At 39.0% G+C, this 21,475-nt stretch overlaps 1 protein-coding gene across 1 annotated transcript; it reads left to right on the top strand.

The window, feature by feature from the left end:
* Positions 1-566: 566 nt before the first annotated feature.
* lclat1 (lysocardiolipin acyltransferase 1) lies at positions 567-19,994 on the top strand. Its single transcript, XM_087779938.1, has 6 exons — positions 567-830; positions 8,708-8,875; positions 11,498-11,696; positions 14,252-14,398; positions 16,268-16,384; positions 18,450-19,994. The coding sequence occupies exons 2-6, from the start codon at positions 8,708-8,710 to the stop codon at positions 18,947-18,949; spliced, it is 1,131 nt and encodes a 376-aa protein (XP_087636064.1). The 5' UTR covers positions 567-830; the 3' UTR covers positions 18,950-19,994.
* The last annotated feature ends 1,481 nt before the right edge of the window (positions 19,995-21,475 follow it).

The raw sequence follows: 21,475 nt of genomic DNA, 5'->3' as shown, positions 1-21,475 counted from the left end.
TTTCATGCTTTTCATGCTTTTGAATAAACGGTTTCTCCACCATAAAAGATCATCTCTTCAGTCTCCAGAGCTTCTTTTGAGGGACACGTCTCTGCCTGCCAGATAATCCAGAAGAATCTGTTGGAATGTGTGGGCGACATACGTACGTTTCAAACCGTTTAATGTCCTTTTTACACTTTTGTTTGCATTTGATGCATTTGATTTTAAATCATAAAATATATCAAATTTGCAAAAACATAATTTTCTTTTAGACCAGGGGTCTCAAGCTCGTCCTCAAAGGGTCCAGATGTTGCAGGTTCTTGATCTTATCAGTCCAGAACACATAGTTAAACCAATCATGTGTCATAAGACTGTCATCAGTCGATTGTCGATTTAAAAAATGAAACAATACACAGTCAAATTAAAACAAACGCTTATCTTTGAATGCTCTTTTATTTATTTATTTTTAAGTGTGTCCATTATATTAAATCACTCAGTAATGTGGCCCCGGATGACAGTTTGCCGCCTTTGGTTTATCCGGAGAAACAGCGCCACCTGTCGACGTCACTGCGCAACAACATGCGAGGCTGTGTTAGCGAGACGCTGCACTTTCCAAGCAGAGCCAACAGACCCGAAGCTCTCGCGGTTTCTCGTCGAAAAACACTTTTCTGTTCAAGTCTCGCAAGTGCGTGTAGTTTGTGTTCGTGCCTCGAGATCCTCTCTAGCACCGCGGGAGTGACAGTTAGCATGTTAGCATGCTAGCTCGGGCTGCTATGTCAAGTTCTGTTAGCCGTTAGCCTGTTAGCTGCTGTCAGTGAACAACTTTGATTGAGGAGGAAAAACTCAAAAAGGTGAGTTTTTTTTAAGCATATGTTAAGAAAATGTTTTACAAACCACGCCGTGTCTCGTGAAGCGTGTAGATGTTGTGTTTCATTGCTAAGGTAGCATTAGATCCGCCCTGATAGACACGAGTAGAATGTAAACATGGCAGCAATGTTTGTCTTTGTACGTCAACGATCACGAAACAGTGGATTTTAGGAGATAATAACACATTATTACAACTTTAGATGTTACTTTATTACAATAGTTTACAATATCTCAAGTTAATATGATCATTTAACAACCTGTTGTGCTGTAACACACCATTTTAAAATTATACATTATATGGCGTTGATACGTGTTTTAAGTCGACATTAAAGTGTTTAAAGTGTGACGAGATGTAACATTAAACACGTGAATAAGACACAGTTTAGTTGCTTGTAGCTTTAAATTCATTTTATTTAAGGAATCAAATCATATTTTATTTTTATTTAAAGGCACTTTAGAGTTTAACTAATGTGTTGATGTTCGTGTGTGTGACTCTATTGTATCATCAGTGTGTGTTGTTGTTGTGATGTGTGACTCTATTGTATCATCAGTGTGTGTTGTTGTTGTGATGTGTGACTCTATTGTATCATCAGTGTGTGTTGTTGTTGTGATGTGTGACTCTATTGTATCATCAGTGTGTGTTGTTGTTGTGATGTGTGACTCTATTGTATCATCAGTGTGTGTGTGTTGTTGTGATGTGTGACTATTGTATCATCAGTGTGTGTTGTTGTTGTGATGTGTGACTCTATTGTATCATCAGTGTGTGTGTGTTGTTGTTGTGATGTGTGACTATTGTATCATCAGTGTGTGTTGTTGTGATGTGTGACTCTATTGTATCATCAGTGTGTGTGTGTTGTTGTTGTGATGTGTGACTATTGTATCATCAGTGTGTGTTGTTGTTGTGATGTGTGACTCTATTGTATCATCAGTGTGTGTGTTGTTGTGATGTGTGACTCTATTGTATCATCAGTGTGTGTGTGTTGTTGTTGTGATGTGTGACTATTGTATCATCAGTGTGTGTTGTTGTTGTGATGTGTGACTCTATTGCATCATCAGTGTGTGTGTTGTTGAGATGTGTGACTCTATTGCATCATCAGTGTGTATGTTGTTGTGATGTGTGACTCTATTGCATCATCAGTGTGTGTGTTGTTGAGATGTGTGACTCTATTGCATCATCAGTGTGTGTGTTGTTGAGATGTGTGACTCTATTGCATCATCAGTGTGTGTGTTGTTGAGATGTGTGACTCTATTGTATCATCAGTGTGTGTGTGTTGTTGTTGTGATGTGTGACTATTGTATCATCAGTGTGTGTTGTTGTTGTGATGTGTGACTCTATTGCATCATCAGTGTGTGTGTTGTTGTGATGTGTGACTCTATTGTATCATCAGTGTGTGTGTGTGTTGTGGTGATGTGTGACTCTATATGAGGTGGAGATAGTTGTGTGTGTCTGGACAGTAAACTGGTCCTGCAACACAGACCATGTGTATAAGAAGGTTCAGAGTAGAAGTACTTTCTGAGGAGGCTTCGATCATTTAACATCTGCAAGAAGCTCCTCTGCATGTTCTACCAGTCTGTGGTGGCCAGTGTTCTATGCTGTGGTGTGTTGGGGTGGAAATGTGTCCAAGAGGAGGTCAACAGGTTGATCAGGAGGGCTGGCTCTGTGGTTGGAATGAAGCTGGACTCACTGGTGACAGTTGCTGAGAGGAGATCACTGAACAAACTACTGTCCATCATGATGATGACAGTCATCCTCTGAACACTGTCATCAGTGAGCAGAGAAGCAGATGAAGCACGAATGCTCCTCCCAGGTGCAAAACAAATAGACTCAGGGACTCATTCATTCCTCGGGCTATTAAATGAAGTGGAGTGAGAGTATCTGGATGTTCTGTTCTGTTAGTCTTTGTATCTTTGTCTTTGTTGTTTTTCTTTGATCTTTATCTTTAGACTTAGATTGTATCATCGTGTTCTTTCTCTTTATTTCTCTTTATGTTCTTATTTTATTTTGATTTATTTTTTATGAAAAATTTCTGTATTTTTCTATTGGAAAAAAACAATTTGGAGACCTCCTGAGGGGTCAATTAAGTTTTACCTTACCTTACCTTATATTATCATCAGTGTGTGTGTGTTGTTGTTGTGATGTGTGACTCTTTTGTATCATCAGTGTGTGTGTTGTTGTGATGTGTGACTCTATTGTATCATCAGTGTGTGTGTTGTTGTGATGTGTGACTCTATTGTATCATCAGTGTGTGTGTGTTGTTGTTGTGATGTGTGACTCTATTGTATCATCAGTGTGTGTGTGTTGTTGTTTTGATGTGTGACTCTATTGTATCATCAGTGTGTGTGTGTGTTGTTGTGATGTGTGACTCTATTGTATCATCAGTGTGTATGTTGTTGTGATGTGTGACTCTATTGTATCATCAGTGTGTGTGTGTTGTTGTTATGTGTGACTCTATTGTATCATCAGTGTGTGTGTTGTTCCTATGTGTGACCCTATTGTATCATCAGTGTGTATGTTGTTGTGATGTGTGACTCTATTGTATCATCAGTGTGTGTGTTGTTCTGATGTTTGACTCTATTGTATCATCAGTGTGTGTTGTTGTGATGTGTGACTCTATTGTATCATCAGTGTGTGTTGTTGTGATGTGTGACCCTATTGTATCATCAGTGTGTATGTTGTTGTGATGTGTGACTCTATTGTATCATCAGTGTGTGTGTTGTTCTGATGTGTGACTCTATTGTATCATCAGTGTGTGTGTGTTGTGATGTGTGACTCTATTGTATCATCAGTGTGTGTGTTGTTGTGATGTGTGACTCTATTGTATCATCAGTGTGTGTGTTGTTGTGATGTGTGACTCTATTGTATCATCAGTGTGTGTGTTGTTTTGATGTGTGACTCTATTGTACCATCAGTGTGTGTGTGTTGTTGTGATGTGTGACTCTATTGTATCATTAGTGTGTGTGTGTTGTTGTGATGTGTGACTCTATTGTATCTTCAGTGTGTTTTTGTGAAAAACTCTCTTTTATATTGACATTAGAAAATGATCTTAGGCTCCGCCCACTGAAAACACTGTTGTTTTGGAAATTAAATCTTGTTGACTATAACCACACCCACTCTGCTGTGATTGGTCAAACATGAAGGTTTGTCACCGTGCGTCATCAATGGTCTCCACCTCCGAGGGACTCGTTGTATAAACAAAGCGTGATTACAGCTGGAGGAGGAGTGAAGCCATTTTTACATCATAACGGACTCTCGTAACCTCTCGTTCGTCCAGATTTCAGAGCAACTTTATAAAGTAATAATTAAAACATGGTCATGATGAGAAGTTACTGCATCTTGAGGAACATTTATTACATGACACCAGAGTTGATACTAGTTGATGTTTAATGACACCAGAGTTGATACTAGTTGATGTTTAATGACACCAGAGTTGATACTAGTTGATGTTTAATGACACCAGAGTTGATACTAGTTGATGTTTAATGACACCAGAGTTGATACTAGTTGATGTTTAATGACACCAGAGTTGATACTAGTTGATGTTTAATGACACCAGAGTCGATACTAGTTGATGTTTAATGACAACAGAGTTGATACTAGTTGATGTTAAATGACACCAGAGTTGATACTAGTTGATGTTTAATGACACCAGAGTTGATACTAGTTGATGTTTAATGACACCAGAGTCGATACTAGTTGATGTTTAATGACACCAGAGTCGATACTAGTTGATGTTTAATGACACCAGAGTCGATACTAGTTGATGTTTAATGACACCAGAGTTGATACTAGTTGATGTTTAATGACACCAGAGTTGATACTAGTTGATGTTTAATGACACCAGAGTTGATACTAGTTGATGTTTAATGACACCAGAGTTGATACTAGTTGATGTTTAATGACACCAGAGTTGATACTAGTTGATGTTTAATGACACCAGAGTCGATACTAGTTGATGTTTAATGACACCAGAGTTGATACTAGTTGATGTTTAATGACACCAGAGTTGATACTAGTTGATGTTTAATGACATCAGAGTTGATACTAGTTGATGTTTAATGACATCAGAGTTGATACTAGTTGATGTTTAATGACACCAGAGTTGATACTAGTTGATGTTTAATGACACCAGAGTCGATACTAGTTGATGTTTAATGACACCAGAGTCGATACTAGTTGATGTTTAATGACACCAGAGTCGATACTAGTTGATGTTTAATGAAACCAGAGTTGATACTAGTTGATGTTTAATGACACCAGAGTCGATACTAGGTGATGTTTAATGACACCAGAGTTGATACTAGTTGATGTTTAATGACACCAGAGTTGATACTAGTTGATGTTTAATGACACCAGAGTTGATACTAGTTGATGTTTAATGACACCAGAGTCGATACTAGTTGATGTTTAATGACACCAGAGTCGATACTAGTTGATGTTTAATGACACCAGAGTCGATACTAGGTGATGTTTAATGACACCAGAGTTGATACTAGTTGATGTTTAATGACACCAGAGTTGATACTAGTTGATGTTTAATGACACCAGAGTCGATACTAGTTGATGTTTAATGACACCAGAGTCGATACTAGTTGATGTTTAATGACACCAGAGTTGATACTAGTTGATGTTTAATGACACCAGAGTTGATACTAGTTGATGTTTAATGACACCAGAGTTGATACTAGTTGATGTTTAATGACACTAGAGTTGTGAGATGTTTAAGACTAGGCAAGAACAGTAAAGTACTACATTAATATTGCAAACTGCATGAAAGTATTTTGCACCCCCTGCTCTCTATAGTGTGTTGAAAACACATTCTGGAATCACTAGCCATCATAGAATCAACTTCTTCAGCACTTTTTTAAATGAACCCTGGTAAAGGTTAGAAGACCAAACACAAATTGTAGATGTCAGTGCAAGAAAAGCATGTTTTCGTGAACCTTGGTTGTATTAATACACACTAAAGAACAATTTGACTCCAATTTTGTTTAAGTAGGTCACTGCACCTGTGTAGGTCATCTTTGAACCTCTTTGTTTCACTTGAACCTCATGTTGGTGACAGGAATATACATTATTTTCATTCATCCTATGTACACGACGGTTGAAAAAAACAAACTTTTAGGATGTTTGAAAGTTTCGTCTTTTTCATTTTTAGAAATATCAACTTCAGATTCAAGTGTTTAAGCCTTTGAAGCATCACTTTGTAAATCAACACCAGTTATTTAGGTTTGTTTAATACATCAGATTTGAAAATACCTTCTTAGTAAACAATCATGCAGTAGGAAAAATGATACTATGGCCTATAAACCTACAATTACTGTGTTGTTTTGACGACATTATTTTCATGTTCTCAAGAACGAGAACAAAACAACATTGTTTTCGTAGCCGTGAATAATGAATATTCCGATGAATGCTGTCGACTTGAGATCGACAAGATATTTGTAAGTTGTTAGTCGTGTTTCACGTCGTCGATCATTGAAGCGTCTGGTCGTTGTTGAGCCGGGACAGACCTGACCTCTCAACTGGAGGTGGATCAGCAGGGAGGTCTGCTCGTCGCCCCGGGTCTGGAATGCCCCGTGGACGCCAGAGACCTGCAGTATGACTGGTATGTTGTGTTACTGTTGTGTTACTGTTGTGCGTTCAGGATCACGACTGCGGTGATTAAACGAATGTTGAACCTCGAGTCACAAGTGCTTCTTGCTCGGAGAATGGAAACAAAGGCCGGGAAATGGACGCGTTGTATAAATAGTGGCGTCTGCTTTATTCCGAAGAAAAACCTGTGTGTGTCTGTAGGTGTGTTGTGAAGTTGTTGTGTGTGAGTGATGCTGCGGTCGCACAAGGGTGTGCGCTCTCTTTCTAAGGAGCGTCTAATTCTGGCCTCTTGTGCTGAGCCAGCATGTCCTTCCCGTCTTCTTCCTCACACTTTCCATCATTAGGATCCGTTACCTGTGAAGTTCCGAGGCTATTATCGCACACATACTTTTTTCAGACGCACTTTTATTCTCGGGGTTGTCGAGGTGCAACGCACTGCGTCAGCGCGCCGCACCGGGATTCAACGAGGTCGAGCGAGTCGTCGGCGCCCTCAGTGTTATCCTGGCCTGAAGCGTCCTCCCGTCATATGAGTAATTGGGGTGAAAAGGTGCAAATTCCCCCCTTTTTTCTTCCTCCTCTTTTCCGAGTGCAGTACAAACGCTGGTGGCTCCCTGTGGCATCAGCTTCAACTTCTGCAGTCAGCAATGTCAACAACTAATCAACACTTTCCCTTCTAATCTCATTTCATTGCCACTCACTGACTCTTGCATGTGTAGAAATCACTTAGGAGCTGATTGTATTTCCTGAAGTGGTACTACATATTGCATAAATACTACGGGTGTGTGTTGTTATACGATTAGCTTCACGATACAGAGATAATAATATGATACCCTGTGATGTATTACATCAAATTAGAGCTGCACGAAATTTGAAACAAGTGCGATATTCGACATTAGTGTCTTGAATTGCGATATCTATATTAATGTGATATTTTTGCCTTCACCTAAAAATGTAGCCGCGTGCAGGAGCGAGTACAGTAGTGGACGTCTGGGGGTTAAGAGAAGAAAAATGATTGCGATATTTCCCTTTCCTTTATTCCAACGCTTCGGTGTCGACATGATGGTAGAAAAATATCACTTCTAACGCTCAGTCTCGCGGGACTTGCATCGGTTTCGATAACTGAGTGACATCAGAGAGGAGCCGCCGGCGCGTCGCGATATCACCAAATCAATAATAAATACTTGTACACGCACACATAACACTTTATAAATGACGCTAACAACTTAGCTCGTTAGCATACGGTGAAGATGCACACATAACACTTTATAAATGACGCTAACAACTTAGCTCGTTAGCATACGGTGAAGACGCACACATAACACTTTATAAATGACGCTAACAACTTAGCTCGTTAGCATACGGTGAAGACGCACACATAACACTTTATAAATGACGCTAACAACTTAGCTCGTTAGCATACGGTGAAGATGCACACATAACACTTTATAAATGACGCTAACAACTTAGCTCGTTAGCATACGGTGAAGACGGACAGATTTGTTTGGAAGTTCACGATCTTATAGGAAAACAACTGAGACGAGAGGAAAAGTTCTTACAATATGTTTCTTTAACAAAGGAGGTTGAAAGAGACGAGTGACTGGATCACTAGTGTTTGACTAGATCATAAGTTAGTATTACTTCACTGGATCACTAGTGTTTGACTAGATCATAAGTTAGTATTACTTCACTGGATCACTAGTGTTTGACTAGATCATAAGTTAGTATTACTTCACTGGATCACTAGTGTTTGACTAGATCATAAGTTAGTATTACTTCACTGGATCACTAGTGTTTGACTAGATCATAAGTTAGTATTACTTCACTGGATCACTAGTGTTTGACTAGATCATAAGTTAGTATTACTTCACTGGATCACTAGTGTTTGACTAGATCATAAGTTAGTATTACTTCACTGGATCACTAGTGTTTGACTAGATCATAAGTTAGTATTACTTCACTGGATCACTAGTGTTTGACTAGATCATAAGTTAGTATTACTTCACTGGATCACTAGTGTTTGACTAGATCATAAGTTAGTATTACTTCACTGTATATACTGAGCCAAGACGCGTCGCCATAGCAACCGAGCCTAGCAAGCTGCGCCACACAGTTCACAGACGGACGGAGACGTAAACAACAACGAGACATAGAAGTACAAATTGACAACTTTACAGAACGTGACACTGATTGATCGAAGTGTGGATTTAAGAAATGATTGATTTGATTGATTGATGATCTGAAGGTTGATGGTCTTCTTTGTGTCCTCAGATGGCGGTGTCGCTCAGGGGTCTGTACTTCGTGGTGACCCTGTTCCTGGGCAGCTTCTTCGGCAGCATCTTCATGCTGGGGCCGGTGCTGCCCCTCATGCTGCTGTCCCCGGCCTGGTACCGCTGGATCACGGACCGCATCGTGGCGACCTGGCTCACCCTGCCCGTGGTGCGTGGACCGGCTTTAGCCGTTTGCTTTCAGCCCACTTTACCTAGAGCCAGATGGTCTTAAGTCACTCGGGCTGACGGCGTTCTTCGTCATCTCACTCACTAATCCTGGTTATTTGTACTTGTCATGAGGTCACCGTCAGTAGATCAGTTATAATCCTTTATTGACGCTTCTGCTCGCATGTGTCGCTCGAAGAACTTAAGCCGACTGACCTTTTTAATGTATTCATCTAGTCTGGTTCTGTCAATGATTTTACAAGTTTAGGTTTTAAATGTATGATCATCCATCCATCCATCCATCCATCTATACATCCATCCACCCATCCATCAATTTATCAATCAATCCATCCATCCATCCATTCTTGATCCATCCATCCATCCATCCATCCATCTATCTATCTATCTATCTATCTATCTATCCATCCATCCATCCATCCATCCATCCATCCATCCATCCATCCATCCATCCATCCATCCATCCATCCATCCATCCATCCATCCATCCATCCATCCATCCATCCATCCATCCATCCATCCATCCATCCATCCATCCATCCATCCATCCATCCATCCATCCATCCATCCATCCATCCATCCATCCATCCATCCATCCATCCATCCATCCATCCATCCATCCATCCATCCATCCATCCATCCATCCATCCATCCATCCATCCATCCATCCATCCATCCATCCATCCATCCATCCATCCATCCATCCATCCATCCATCCATCCATCCATCCATCCATCCATCCATCCATCCATCCATCCATCCATCCATCCATCCATCCATCCATCCATCCATCCATCCATCCATCCATCCATCCATCCATCCATCCATCCATCCATCCATCCATCCATCCATCCATCCATCCATCCATCCATCCATCCATCCATCCATCCATCCATCCATCCATCCATCCATCCATCCATCCATCCATCCATCCATCCATCCATCCATCCATCCATCCATCCATCCATCCATCCATCCATCCATCCATCCATCCATCCATCCATCCATCCATCCATCCATCCATCCATCCATCCATCCATCCATCCATCCATCCATCCATCCATCCATCCATCCATCCATCCATCCATCCATCCATCCATCCATCCATCCATCCATCCATCCATCCATCCATCCATCCATCCATCCATCCATCCATCCATCCATCCATCCATCCATCCATCCATCCATCCATCCATCCATCCATCCATCCATCCATCCATCCATCCATCCATCCATCCATCCATCCATCCATCCATCCATCCATCCATCCATCCATCCATCCATCCATCCATCCATCCATTTATCCATCCATCCATCCATCCATCAATTTATCAATCCATCCATCCAATAGAATCTTATAATTTTTAGAACAGCAATCAAAGTACTTCACCTATAATCAAAGTATTTCTACTGTAATCAAAGTATTTCAACTGTAATCAAAGTATTTAAACTGTAATCAAAGTATTTAAACTTTAATAAAAGTATTGCCACTGTAATCAAAGTGCTTCACCTATAATCTAATTATTTCAACTGTAATCAAAGTATTTCAACTGTAATCAAAGTACTTCACCTATAATCAAATTATTTCAACTGTAATCAAAGTATTTCAACTGCAATCAAAGTATTTCAACTGTAATCAAAGTACTTCACCTATAATCAAATTATTTCAACTGTAATCAAAGTATTTCAACTGCAATCAAAGTATTTCAACTGTAATCAAAGTACTTCACCTATAATCAAATTATTTCAACTGTAATCAAAGTATTTCAACTGCAATCAAAGTATTTCAACTGTAATCAAAGTATTTCAACTGTAATCAAAGTATTTCAACTGTTATCAAAGTATTTCAACTGTAATCAAAGTACTTCACCTATAATCAAATTATTTCAACTGTAATCAAAGTATTTCAACTGCAATCAAAGTATTTCAACTGTAATCAAAGTATTTCAACTGTTATCAAAGTATTTCAACTGTAATCAAAGTACTTCACCTATAATCAAATTATTTCAACTGTAATCAAAGTATTTCAACTGCAATCAAAGTATTTCAACTGTTATCAAAGTATTTCAACTGTAATCAAAGTACTTCACCTATAATCAAATTATTTCAACTGTAATCAAAGTATTTCAACTGCAATCAAAGTATTTCAACTGTAATCAAAGTACTTCACCTATAATCAAATTATTTCAACTGTAATCAAAGTACTTCACCTATAATCAAATTATTTCAACTGTAATCAAAGTATTTCAACTGCAATCAAAGTATTTCAACTGTAATCAAAGTACTTCACCTATAATCAAATTATTTCAACTGTAATCAAAGTATTTCAACTGCAATCAAAGTATTTCAACTGTAATCAAAGTATTTCCAATGTAATCAAATTATTTCAACTGTAATCAAAGTATTTCAACTGCAATCAAATTATTTCAACTGTAATCAAAGTATTTCAACTGCAATCAAAGTATTTCAACTGTAATCAAAGTATTTCAACTGTAATCAAAGTATTTCTACTGTAATCTAAGATGTGTTCAGGTAGTACAGGTGAGTGAGATACACACTTGTTATTTCTGTACTTCTGAAAGTGAATACTGTAACTGTATCTTCTCAGTCGCTGCTGGAGCTGGTGTTCGGGGTGAAGGTGGTAATAACTGGAGAGGGTTTCGTTCCCGGCGAGCGCAGCGTCATCATCATGAACCACAGAACGCGGCTGGACTGGATGTTCCTGTGGTGCTGCCTGCTCAGGTACAGCTACCTGCGCCTGGAGAAGATCTGCCTGAAGGCTGCACTCAAGGCCGTGCCGGGCTTTGGTGGGTATAGATCTGATGACCTCTCTCTGATCTCATGAATCCAGTTAGGATCCCTGAGTACATGCATTATTTCATGAAGTATTACTTCTGGTTCCTCTAGTTTCAAAGTTACTCAAATATTAGTTTTTCCTCTTCCTTTGATGCTTGACGAATATTTGTTCTACTTTCTTTGTATTTGCTCAAAACTTCATCCAGTGGTTTCACTTCAGTTTCACTTCAACTAAGTGTTTTGTAATTTTAATCTTTTTTTGACTTCATTATTGGATATGTGTATTATCAAGAGTGTGTTGATGCCACGATACAACACTACAATATATAGTGAAATACAGTGATAGTGTAGTAACAAGTATATATGTGTAGTATTGTCCAGTACTTGACTCTGGTGTTGTGATAGTGTAGTAACAAGTATATATGTGTAGTATTGTCCAGTACTTGACTCTGGTGTTGTGATAGTGTAGTAACAAGTATATATGTGTAGTATTGTCCAGTACTTGACTCTGGTGTTGTGATAGTGTAGTAACAAGTATATATGTGTAGTATTGTCCAGTACTTGACTCTGGTGTTGTGATAGTGTAGTAACAAGTATATATGTGTAGTATTGTCCAGTACTTGACACTGGTGTTGTGATAGTGTAGTAACAAGTATATATATGTGTAGTATTGTCCAGTACTTGACTCTGGTGTTGTGATAGTGTAGTAACAAGTATATATGTGTAGTATTGTCCAGTACTTGACTCTGGTGTTGTGATAGTGTAGTAACAAGTATATATGTGTAGTATTGTCCAGTACTTGACTCTGGTGTTGTGATAGTGTAGTAACAAGTATATATGTGTAGTATTGTCCAGTACTTGACTCTGGTGTTGTGATAGTGTAGTAACAAGTACATATGTGTAGTATTGTCCAGTACTTGACTCTGGTGTTGTGATAGTGTAGTAACACGTATATATGTGTAGTATTGTCCAGTACTTGACTCTAGTGTTGTGATAGTGTAGTAACAAGTATATATGTGTAGTATTGTCCAGTACTTGACTCTGGTGTTGTGATAGTGTAGTAACAAGTATATATGTGTAGTATTGTCCAGTACTTGACTCTGGTGTTGTAGTATTTACAGACCACATGACTCTTGAAGTCGTAACTAATTTCATTTGTTTTCAAACCAAAATATGTCCAAACATCAGCTTTAAAACCTGCTGGACTCACTGTATCCTCTCGTCCTCAGTCATCATTCTTCCTTTAGCTCTGGAGGACGTAACGACTGCTGCCATCTCGAGGCCAGAAGTTTAATTGCAACACAAACGTGAACATGAATATTTTCATATTAGTTGTTAATAAAAAAAAATATATATATATATATTTTTAATTGCACTTCATTGAAATATAAACGATAAAATAAATATTTGTAAAATATGATGAAGAATTGTAAAATGTCGCCACTAACTTCAGTTTTAAATTCTCCCTGTGTTTGTGTGGGTTTACTCCGGGTACTCTCAAGAAAGTTAATCAAATGTATGACAACGTATTTGTATGTAAGATGGATGCGACACAATTCCAACAGTAAATTCTGTAATTCTTGTTTAAATATTTGTTCTTCCACCAGTGAGTGTTGATGATATTTGCTTTAAGTGCTTCGCAAACACTTGTTAAGTTGTTTGCTTTGGTTCTTGTGGCAAAACTCTCCCGAAAATCTTTTTAATCTGAGTTAGTTTTGTGTGTTTGTTGTTGTCGAATACTCTCAAGTATTCATTTCATAGGTTTTTCTCGCAGATTTACCAGTTTTGAGTCTAGTTGTTTTGAATCAAGTGTCAAAATAATAGTTTAGGATTCATCTACTAGTTGTTTAATATGTGATAAATGTTACAACATATTAATATCACCTAAAAAGTATAGAGTAGATAGACATGTGTTGTACCTCAAGGTAAACGATGTCTTTAAGTTTATTCATTTGATTTCGATCTATCTGGAGAAACTAAGAGAGTTTAAATTAGATTTGAAGCCAAAGTACATTCATTGATTCATTGATTCTCTTTCGCTTCATCCCTCACTGGGGTCGCAGGGAGACTGGAGTCTATCCCAGTATCATAGGGCGAGAGGCAGGGGACACCCTGGACAGGACGTCTGTCTCAGGACACACAAAGACACACAACCATTCACACACACACTCATACCTACGGACAATTTCCCCAAAGTTCTCGATCAACCTCTGTATGTTTCTGGACTGTGGGAGGAAATCGGAGTGTCCGGAGTAAACCCATGTAAACATGGGGAGAACATACACACTACACACAGAAAGGTCACGGGTTGACTTCCTCCTGACCTGGAAGCGAACCAGCAACCTTTAAGACAAAGAAAAAAACATTTTTGTTTGACTGCATATATTGATGTCACTTTGAATTCATTTATTTGCTTAAGAAATGGATTGATTTCATAATTGTTTTATTTGTGTCAATAAGTTGTATTTAGTTTGATTCTACGCGTGTTGTTGGTCTGTTAATAATAATAATAATAATGAATGTTGATAATAAAAGCTTGTGTTAACGACAGTAGCGTGTCTTCCAGGCTGGGCCATGCAAGTCGCCTGCTTCGTCTTCATCCAGCGCCGCTGGGAGTCGGACCAGCAGCACCTCGGCAACATGCTGGACTACTTCTGTGACATCAGAGAACCTCTGCAGCTGCTGCTGTTCCCTGAAGGCACCGACCTCACAGGTGAGCATGGACTCCACCTGACACACACCTGTGTATGTGTGTGTGTCAGGTGGAGGAGCACACACTCCACCAGCCAATCAGAGCTCAGTCACACTTCACACCTGATGATGTCACAAGACGACCAGTCGTGTTGTTAGTTACACACGTTCATGAAAATAGTTTGTCTGGAATAATTGGACGTAAAGGAAGTTTAACAAGTTTTGTTGTGTGTCATTGTGTTGTGTTACTAAAAATAAAAATAACAAATGTATAGCACTGACCTCAGACGAACACAACATTAAAGCAGACACGCACACAACATTAAAACAGACACACAACATTAAAACAGGCACACAACATTAAAACGGACACACAACATTAAAACAGACACACGCAACATTAAAACAGACACGCAACATTAAAACAGACACGCAACATTAGAACAGGCACACAACATTAAAACAGGCACACAACATTAAAACAGGCACACACACCATTAATACAGACACACACACAACATTAAAACAGGCACACAACATTAAAACAGGCACACAACATTAAAACGGACACACAACATTAAAACAGACACACACACCATTAAAACAGACACGCAACATTAAAACAGACACGCAACATTAGAACAGGCACACAACATTAAAACAGGCACACAACATTAAAACAGGCACACAACATTAAAACAGGCACAAAACATTAAAACAGGCACACAACATTAAAACAGGCACACAACATTAAAACAGACACACACACCATTAATACAGACACACACACAACATTAAAACAGGCACACAACATTAAAACAGACACACACACCATTAATACAGACACACACACAACATTAAAACAGGCACACAACATTAAAACAGACACACACACCATTAATACAGACACACACACAACATTAAAACAGACACACAACATTAAAACAGACACACACACACCATTAATACAGACACACACACAACATTAAAACAGACACACAACATTAAAACAGACACACACACACCATTAAAACAGACACACACACAACATTAATACAGACACACACACAACATTAAAACAGACACACAACATTAAAACAGACACACACACACCATTAAAACAGACACACACACAACATTAAAACAGACACACAACATTAAAACAGACACACACACCATTAAAACAGACACACACACAACATTAAAACAGACACACAACATTAAAACAGACACACACACCATTAATACAGACACACACACACCATTAATACAGACACACACACAACATTAAAACAGACACACACACCATTAAAACAGGCACACAACATTAAAACAGACACACACACCATTAATACAGACACACACACCATTAATACAGACACACACACAACATTAAAACAGACACACACACAACATTAAAACAGGCACACAACATTAAAACAGGCACACAACATTAAAACAGACACACACACCATTAATACAGACACACACAGAACAATAAAGCAGGACAAGTTTGTCACTTAAACAGGATTGATTTGATGGTTCAGCAGTAAATGAGTTATAAAAGTAAAGTGACTTTACAAAATAAAGATGTTAAATGTCTTTTAATTCCTGACATGAGTTGATAACAAACGACTTTCACTTCATGACTTCATAATCTTCAAATCAGCTGTTTTGATTGACACGCGTCACATCCAATAACATCTCTTAGTGCTCCACTCAGTGGGCGGAGCTTATGACAAAGAAAGCGTCCCATTGGTTGATGTTGTAACTTCATGGACTAATGAGCTGTAGCTTCACTAACATGTTCCTGTAAGTGTGTAAAGTCAATAAAGTTGTGGACAAACGTGAAAGAAAGTGTAACTATAGCGACACCTGCTGTTTGTCTCAGAAAACACAAGAGCCAGAAGTGACAAGTTCGCGGCTCAGAACAACTTACCCAAGTTTGAGTACGTGCTTCACCCTCGGACCACCGGGTTCACCTTCATCGTGGAGCGCCTGCGTCAAGGTCGGTCACCGCGCGTGTTCTGTGACGTGAAAACATTCATATTGTTGTCAATAATGTCACCGTCACACTTTAGAAACGCTTGTTTTAATGTCACCGGCACAACGTTACAACACAAACATTTGAATCATCCATACAACAGTAAAACAAACACACAATAGTAAAACCGACACACTTTAAAACAGACGCACACACAGCATTAAAACAGACACACAACATTAAAACAGACACAGAACATTAAAGCAGATGAACACATGGAAACACACACACCAACACACACACACACAGCATTAAAACACACAATATTAAAACAGACACAAATTGAAATGGACACAGACACACAACCTTTAAACAGACACACAATATTATAACAGACAAAAATTGAAATGGACACAGACACACAACATTAAAACAGACACACACCATTTAAACAGACACACAAACACACCCAACAATAAAACGGACACACACGCACATTAAAATGGACATATAACCTTTAAAACAGACACACAACCTTTAAACAGACACAATATTAAAACAGACACAAAGTGAAACACACACAAACAACAATAAATCAGACACACACATTAAAACAGACGCACACACAACATTAAAACAGACACACACCATTTAAACAGACACACAAACACACCCAACAATAAAACGGACACACACGCACATTAAAATGGACATATAACCTTTAAAACAGACACACAACCTTTAAACAGACACACAATATTAAAACAGACACAAAGTGAAACGCACACAAACAACAATAAATCAGACAGACACATTAAAACAGACACAAAGTGAATCACACAAACAAAATTAAAGCAAACACACATTGAAAAACACACACAGCATTACAACACACACACGCACAACATGAAAACAGACACAAAGTGAATCACACACACAAAATACATAAAAACCGACAAACAAAAACACCCGACAATAAAACAGACACACATTAAAACAGACACAAAGTGAATCACACAAACCAAATTAAAGCAAACACACATTGAAAAACATACACAGCATTACAACACACACACGCACAACATGAAAACAGACACAAAGTGAATCACACACACAAAATACATAAAAACCGACACACAAACACACCCGACAATAAAACAGACACACAATGTTAAAACAGACACAAAGTGAATCACACAAACCAAATTAAAGCAAACACACATTGAAAAACACACACAGCATTACAACACACACACGCACAACATGAAAACAGACACAAAGTGAATCACACACACAAAATACATAAAAACCGACACACAAACACACCCGACAATAAAACAGACACACAATGTTAAAACAGACACAAAGTGAAACACACACAAACAACAATAAAACACACACACACACACACATTAAAACAGACACAAAGTGAATCAAACAAAATTAAAGCAAACCCACATTGAAAAACACACACAGCATTACAACACACACACGCACAACATGAAAACAGACACAAAGTGAATCACACACACAAAATACATAAAAACCGACACACAAACACACCCGACAATAAAACGGACACACAATGTTAAAACAGACACAAAGTGAATCACACAAACCAAATTAAAGCAAACACACATTGAAAAACATACACAGCAATACAACACACACACACGCACAACATGAAAACAGACACAAAGTGAATCACACACACAAAATACATAAAAACCGACAAACAAAAACACCCGACAATAAAACAGACACAAAGTGAATCACACAAACCAAATTAAAGCAAACACACATTGAAAAACATACACAGCATTACAACACACACACGCACAACATGAAAACAGACACAAAGTGAATCACACACACAAAATACATAAAAACCGACAAACAAACACACCCGACAATAAAACAGACACAAAGTGAAACACACACAAACAACAATAAAACACACACACACACACACATTAAAACAGACACACACAGGTGTTTTCTTGTTGACATGTTCTCAACAAAAGTGGATGAACGCACAAGTGTGTATTTAGTGCAGCAGCTCCACTACACGTGTCACTGTGTTCTTCAGGCAACAACCTGGACGCGGTCCATGACATCACGGTGGCGTACCCCAAGAACATCCCTCAGACGGAGCGCCACCTGGTGCTGGGACTCTTCCCCCGCGAGATCCACTTCCACGTGTCCCGCCACCCCGTGGCGTCGCTGCCCGCCTCCGCCGCGGCGCTGGAGTCGTGGTGCCGCGAGCGCTGGGCGGAGAAGGAGGCGCGCCTGCGCGACTTCTACGGCGCGGAGCCGCGCGGCTTCGAGAAGGAGGGCGTGGCTCGGGTGCCGCCGTGCAAGACGGAGCTGCGCGTGGCGCTGATCAAGGCGGCGTCGCTGCTCTACTGGAGCGGCTTCATCGCCGCCTGCCTCGGCGCCCTGTGGCTCTGCGCCGGCGTCAGGATCTACTTCCTGCTCATGGTGCTGCTGTTCACGCTGCAGCAGAAGCTGGTGGGCGGCGTGGAGCTGCTGGAGCTCTCGTGCCACCGCTTCTGGAGGAGCTGGAAGGTTCCGCAGAAGCTGCAGTGACTCAGGGAGACTCTGCCGCCAGTGTGTGTCCGGACGCTGAACACACACACACACACAGGTGTGTACTCACACTGTTGTGTCCACTGAACACACACACACACAGGTGTGTACTCGCACTGTTGTGTCCACTGAACACACACGTGTTCAACAGGAATGTATCGAGTCTGGAAGTAGATCCGAGTATTACTTTGAATTGTTGAAACTTTTACATGTATTTATATATTTTTCATTATTGATTCACGTCATTAGTTTTATTCATTTAATTCAAAAGTTTGATCTTCTAATTCCATTAATTTTTGGTTGGCATCAAAGTTCCAGACAGAACCAAACGAGCGACTGGATCTAAACTCATTTAAATATGTAAATAATTCCTGAAAATAAATATATATAAATATTTATTATTAAATATTATTATGTATTTATATATATATATATATAAATATATGTATTTACTTACCGTCCAATGATCAACAACGCGTCACATGACCGTCCGTGCGTCATGTGATTGGCTGAGAGTTGGATCCAGTAGCTCTGTTGGTTTTGTCTGGAGACACATTTTATACATTGAATTAAAAAGACTATTCATCAAAAAAACATAAAATTTAAAAGATTATTTTTGAATTATTGTAATAAGAAGATCAAACTGTATGTAAAAAAAAAAACATTTTAATATAGACGTTATTAGAGAGATGTACTACACAACCTCCTGTCAACATGTGATGATGACATAAGGATGTGTAGTACATCTCTACTGAATAAAACGCTTTTAAAAAGATCAAAAGTTTCAACATGTTCAAGGTCGTTTCAATTTATTCTGTCGCCACTGATTTACTTCCATAGTGTGTCGTTGATTTGTTGCCATGTGTTTGAAAGTGTGCGTCGTTCTCAGTGTACATGTGTGTTGTTGTCATGGATCAGAGCCATAGAAGGTGCGAACACGCGACTGAAATATTTAGAAAACACTGAATATTATTTTGTTACCATGACGACACTTTGATACGACATTAAATGTGAAACATTATTTGGTGTTTTACACTAAAAATGATTTTGTTTTTGTTTGTTTCAACTTTAAAACTAGTTTCACTCGGACTCACAACGGAGATGTTCAGAGTCGCGCAGTGATGATGTCATCAGTTCACTCCGTCACATGACTCTTGTCAAACACAACATTATTAATATTTGATTCATCATTCATTGAATCTACACACTCGCAGTGAAGGTCTCACACAGACACACAAACATCAACACAACCCCAGAACAGAAAGACACACAATATTATAACGCAACTCTAGAATTTGTTAAAACGTTAAAACATGTGTGCACAGAAACAAAACATTAAAACGTTCACACAAAATCGTAGACACACACAGAAACACAACAATCAAACAGAAACGTACACACACAGAAACACAACATTATAACATAAATATACACACAGACAAACACAACATTCAAACAGACACGTACACACACAGAAACACAACATTAAAACAGACACGTACACACACACACACACACACACAAACGACAATCAAACAGACAGGTACACAAAGAAACACAACAATCAAACGGACACGTACACACACAGTAACACAACAATCAAACAGACACGTACACACACACACACACAAACAACAATCAAACAGACACGTACAGAAACACGACATTCAAACAGACACGTACACACACAGAAACACAACATTCAAACAGACACGTACACACACAGAAACACAACATTCAGACAGACACGTACACACACAGAAACACAACATTCAAACAGACACGTACACACACACACACAACATTCAAACAGACACGTACACACACACACACAAACAACAATCAAACAGACACGTACAGAAACACGACATTCAAACAGACACGTACACACACAGAAACACAACATTCAAACAGACACGTACACACACACACACAACATTCAAACAGACACGTACACACACACACACAAACAACAATCAAACAGACACGTACAGAAACACGACATTCAAACAGACACGTACACACACAGAAACACAACATTCAAACAGACACGTACACACACAGAAACACAACATTCAAACAGACACGTACACACACACACACAACATTCAAACAGACACGTACACACACACAACATTCAAACAGACACGTACACACACAGAAACACAACATTCAAACAGACACTTACACACAGAAACACAACATTCAAACAGACACGTACACACACAGAAACACAACATTCAAACAGACACATACACACACACAACATTCAAACAGACACGTACACACACAGAAACACAACATTCAAACAGACACTTACACACAGAAACACAACATTCAAACAGACACGTACACACACAGAAACACAACATTCAAACAGACACTTACACACAGAAACACAACATTCAAACAGACACGTACACACACAGAAACACAACATTCAAACAGACACATACACACAGAAACAGAAGTTAAATTTTTCTGTAAACACACATCTTTGTTGTGAGTCCAGCATTAGTTAGACTT

The sequence above is a fragment of the Callionymus lyra genome, chromosome 18 (genome assembly GCF_982586985.1).
Source record: "Callionymus lyra chromosome 18, fCalLyr1.hap1.1, whole genome shotgun sequence".
Taxonomy (NCBI): domain Eukaryota; kingdom Metazoa; phylum Chordata; class Actinopteri; order Syngnathiformes; family Callionymidae; genus Callionymus; species Callionymus lyra.
The sequence above is the reverse complement of the archived record's forward strand: the minus strand, read 5'-3'. Positions and strand labels throughout refer to the sequence as shown.

Coding starts and splice junctions, on each gene's coding strand:
- lclat1 (XM_087779938.1), top strand. CDS start 8,708: ATGGCGGTGTCGCTCAGGGGTCTGTACTTCGTGGTGACCCTGTTCCTG. Junction 11,697..14,251: donor CAAGGCCGTGCCGGGCTTTG/GTGGGTATAGAT, acceptor CGTGTCTTCCAG/GCTGGGCCATGCAAGTCGCC. Junction 14,399..16,267: donor TGAAGGCACCGACCTCACAG/GTGAGCATGGAC, acceptor TGTTTGTCTCAG/AAAACACAAGAGCCAGAAGT.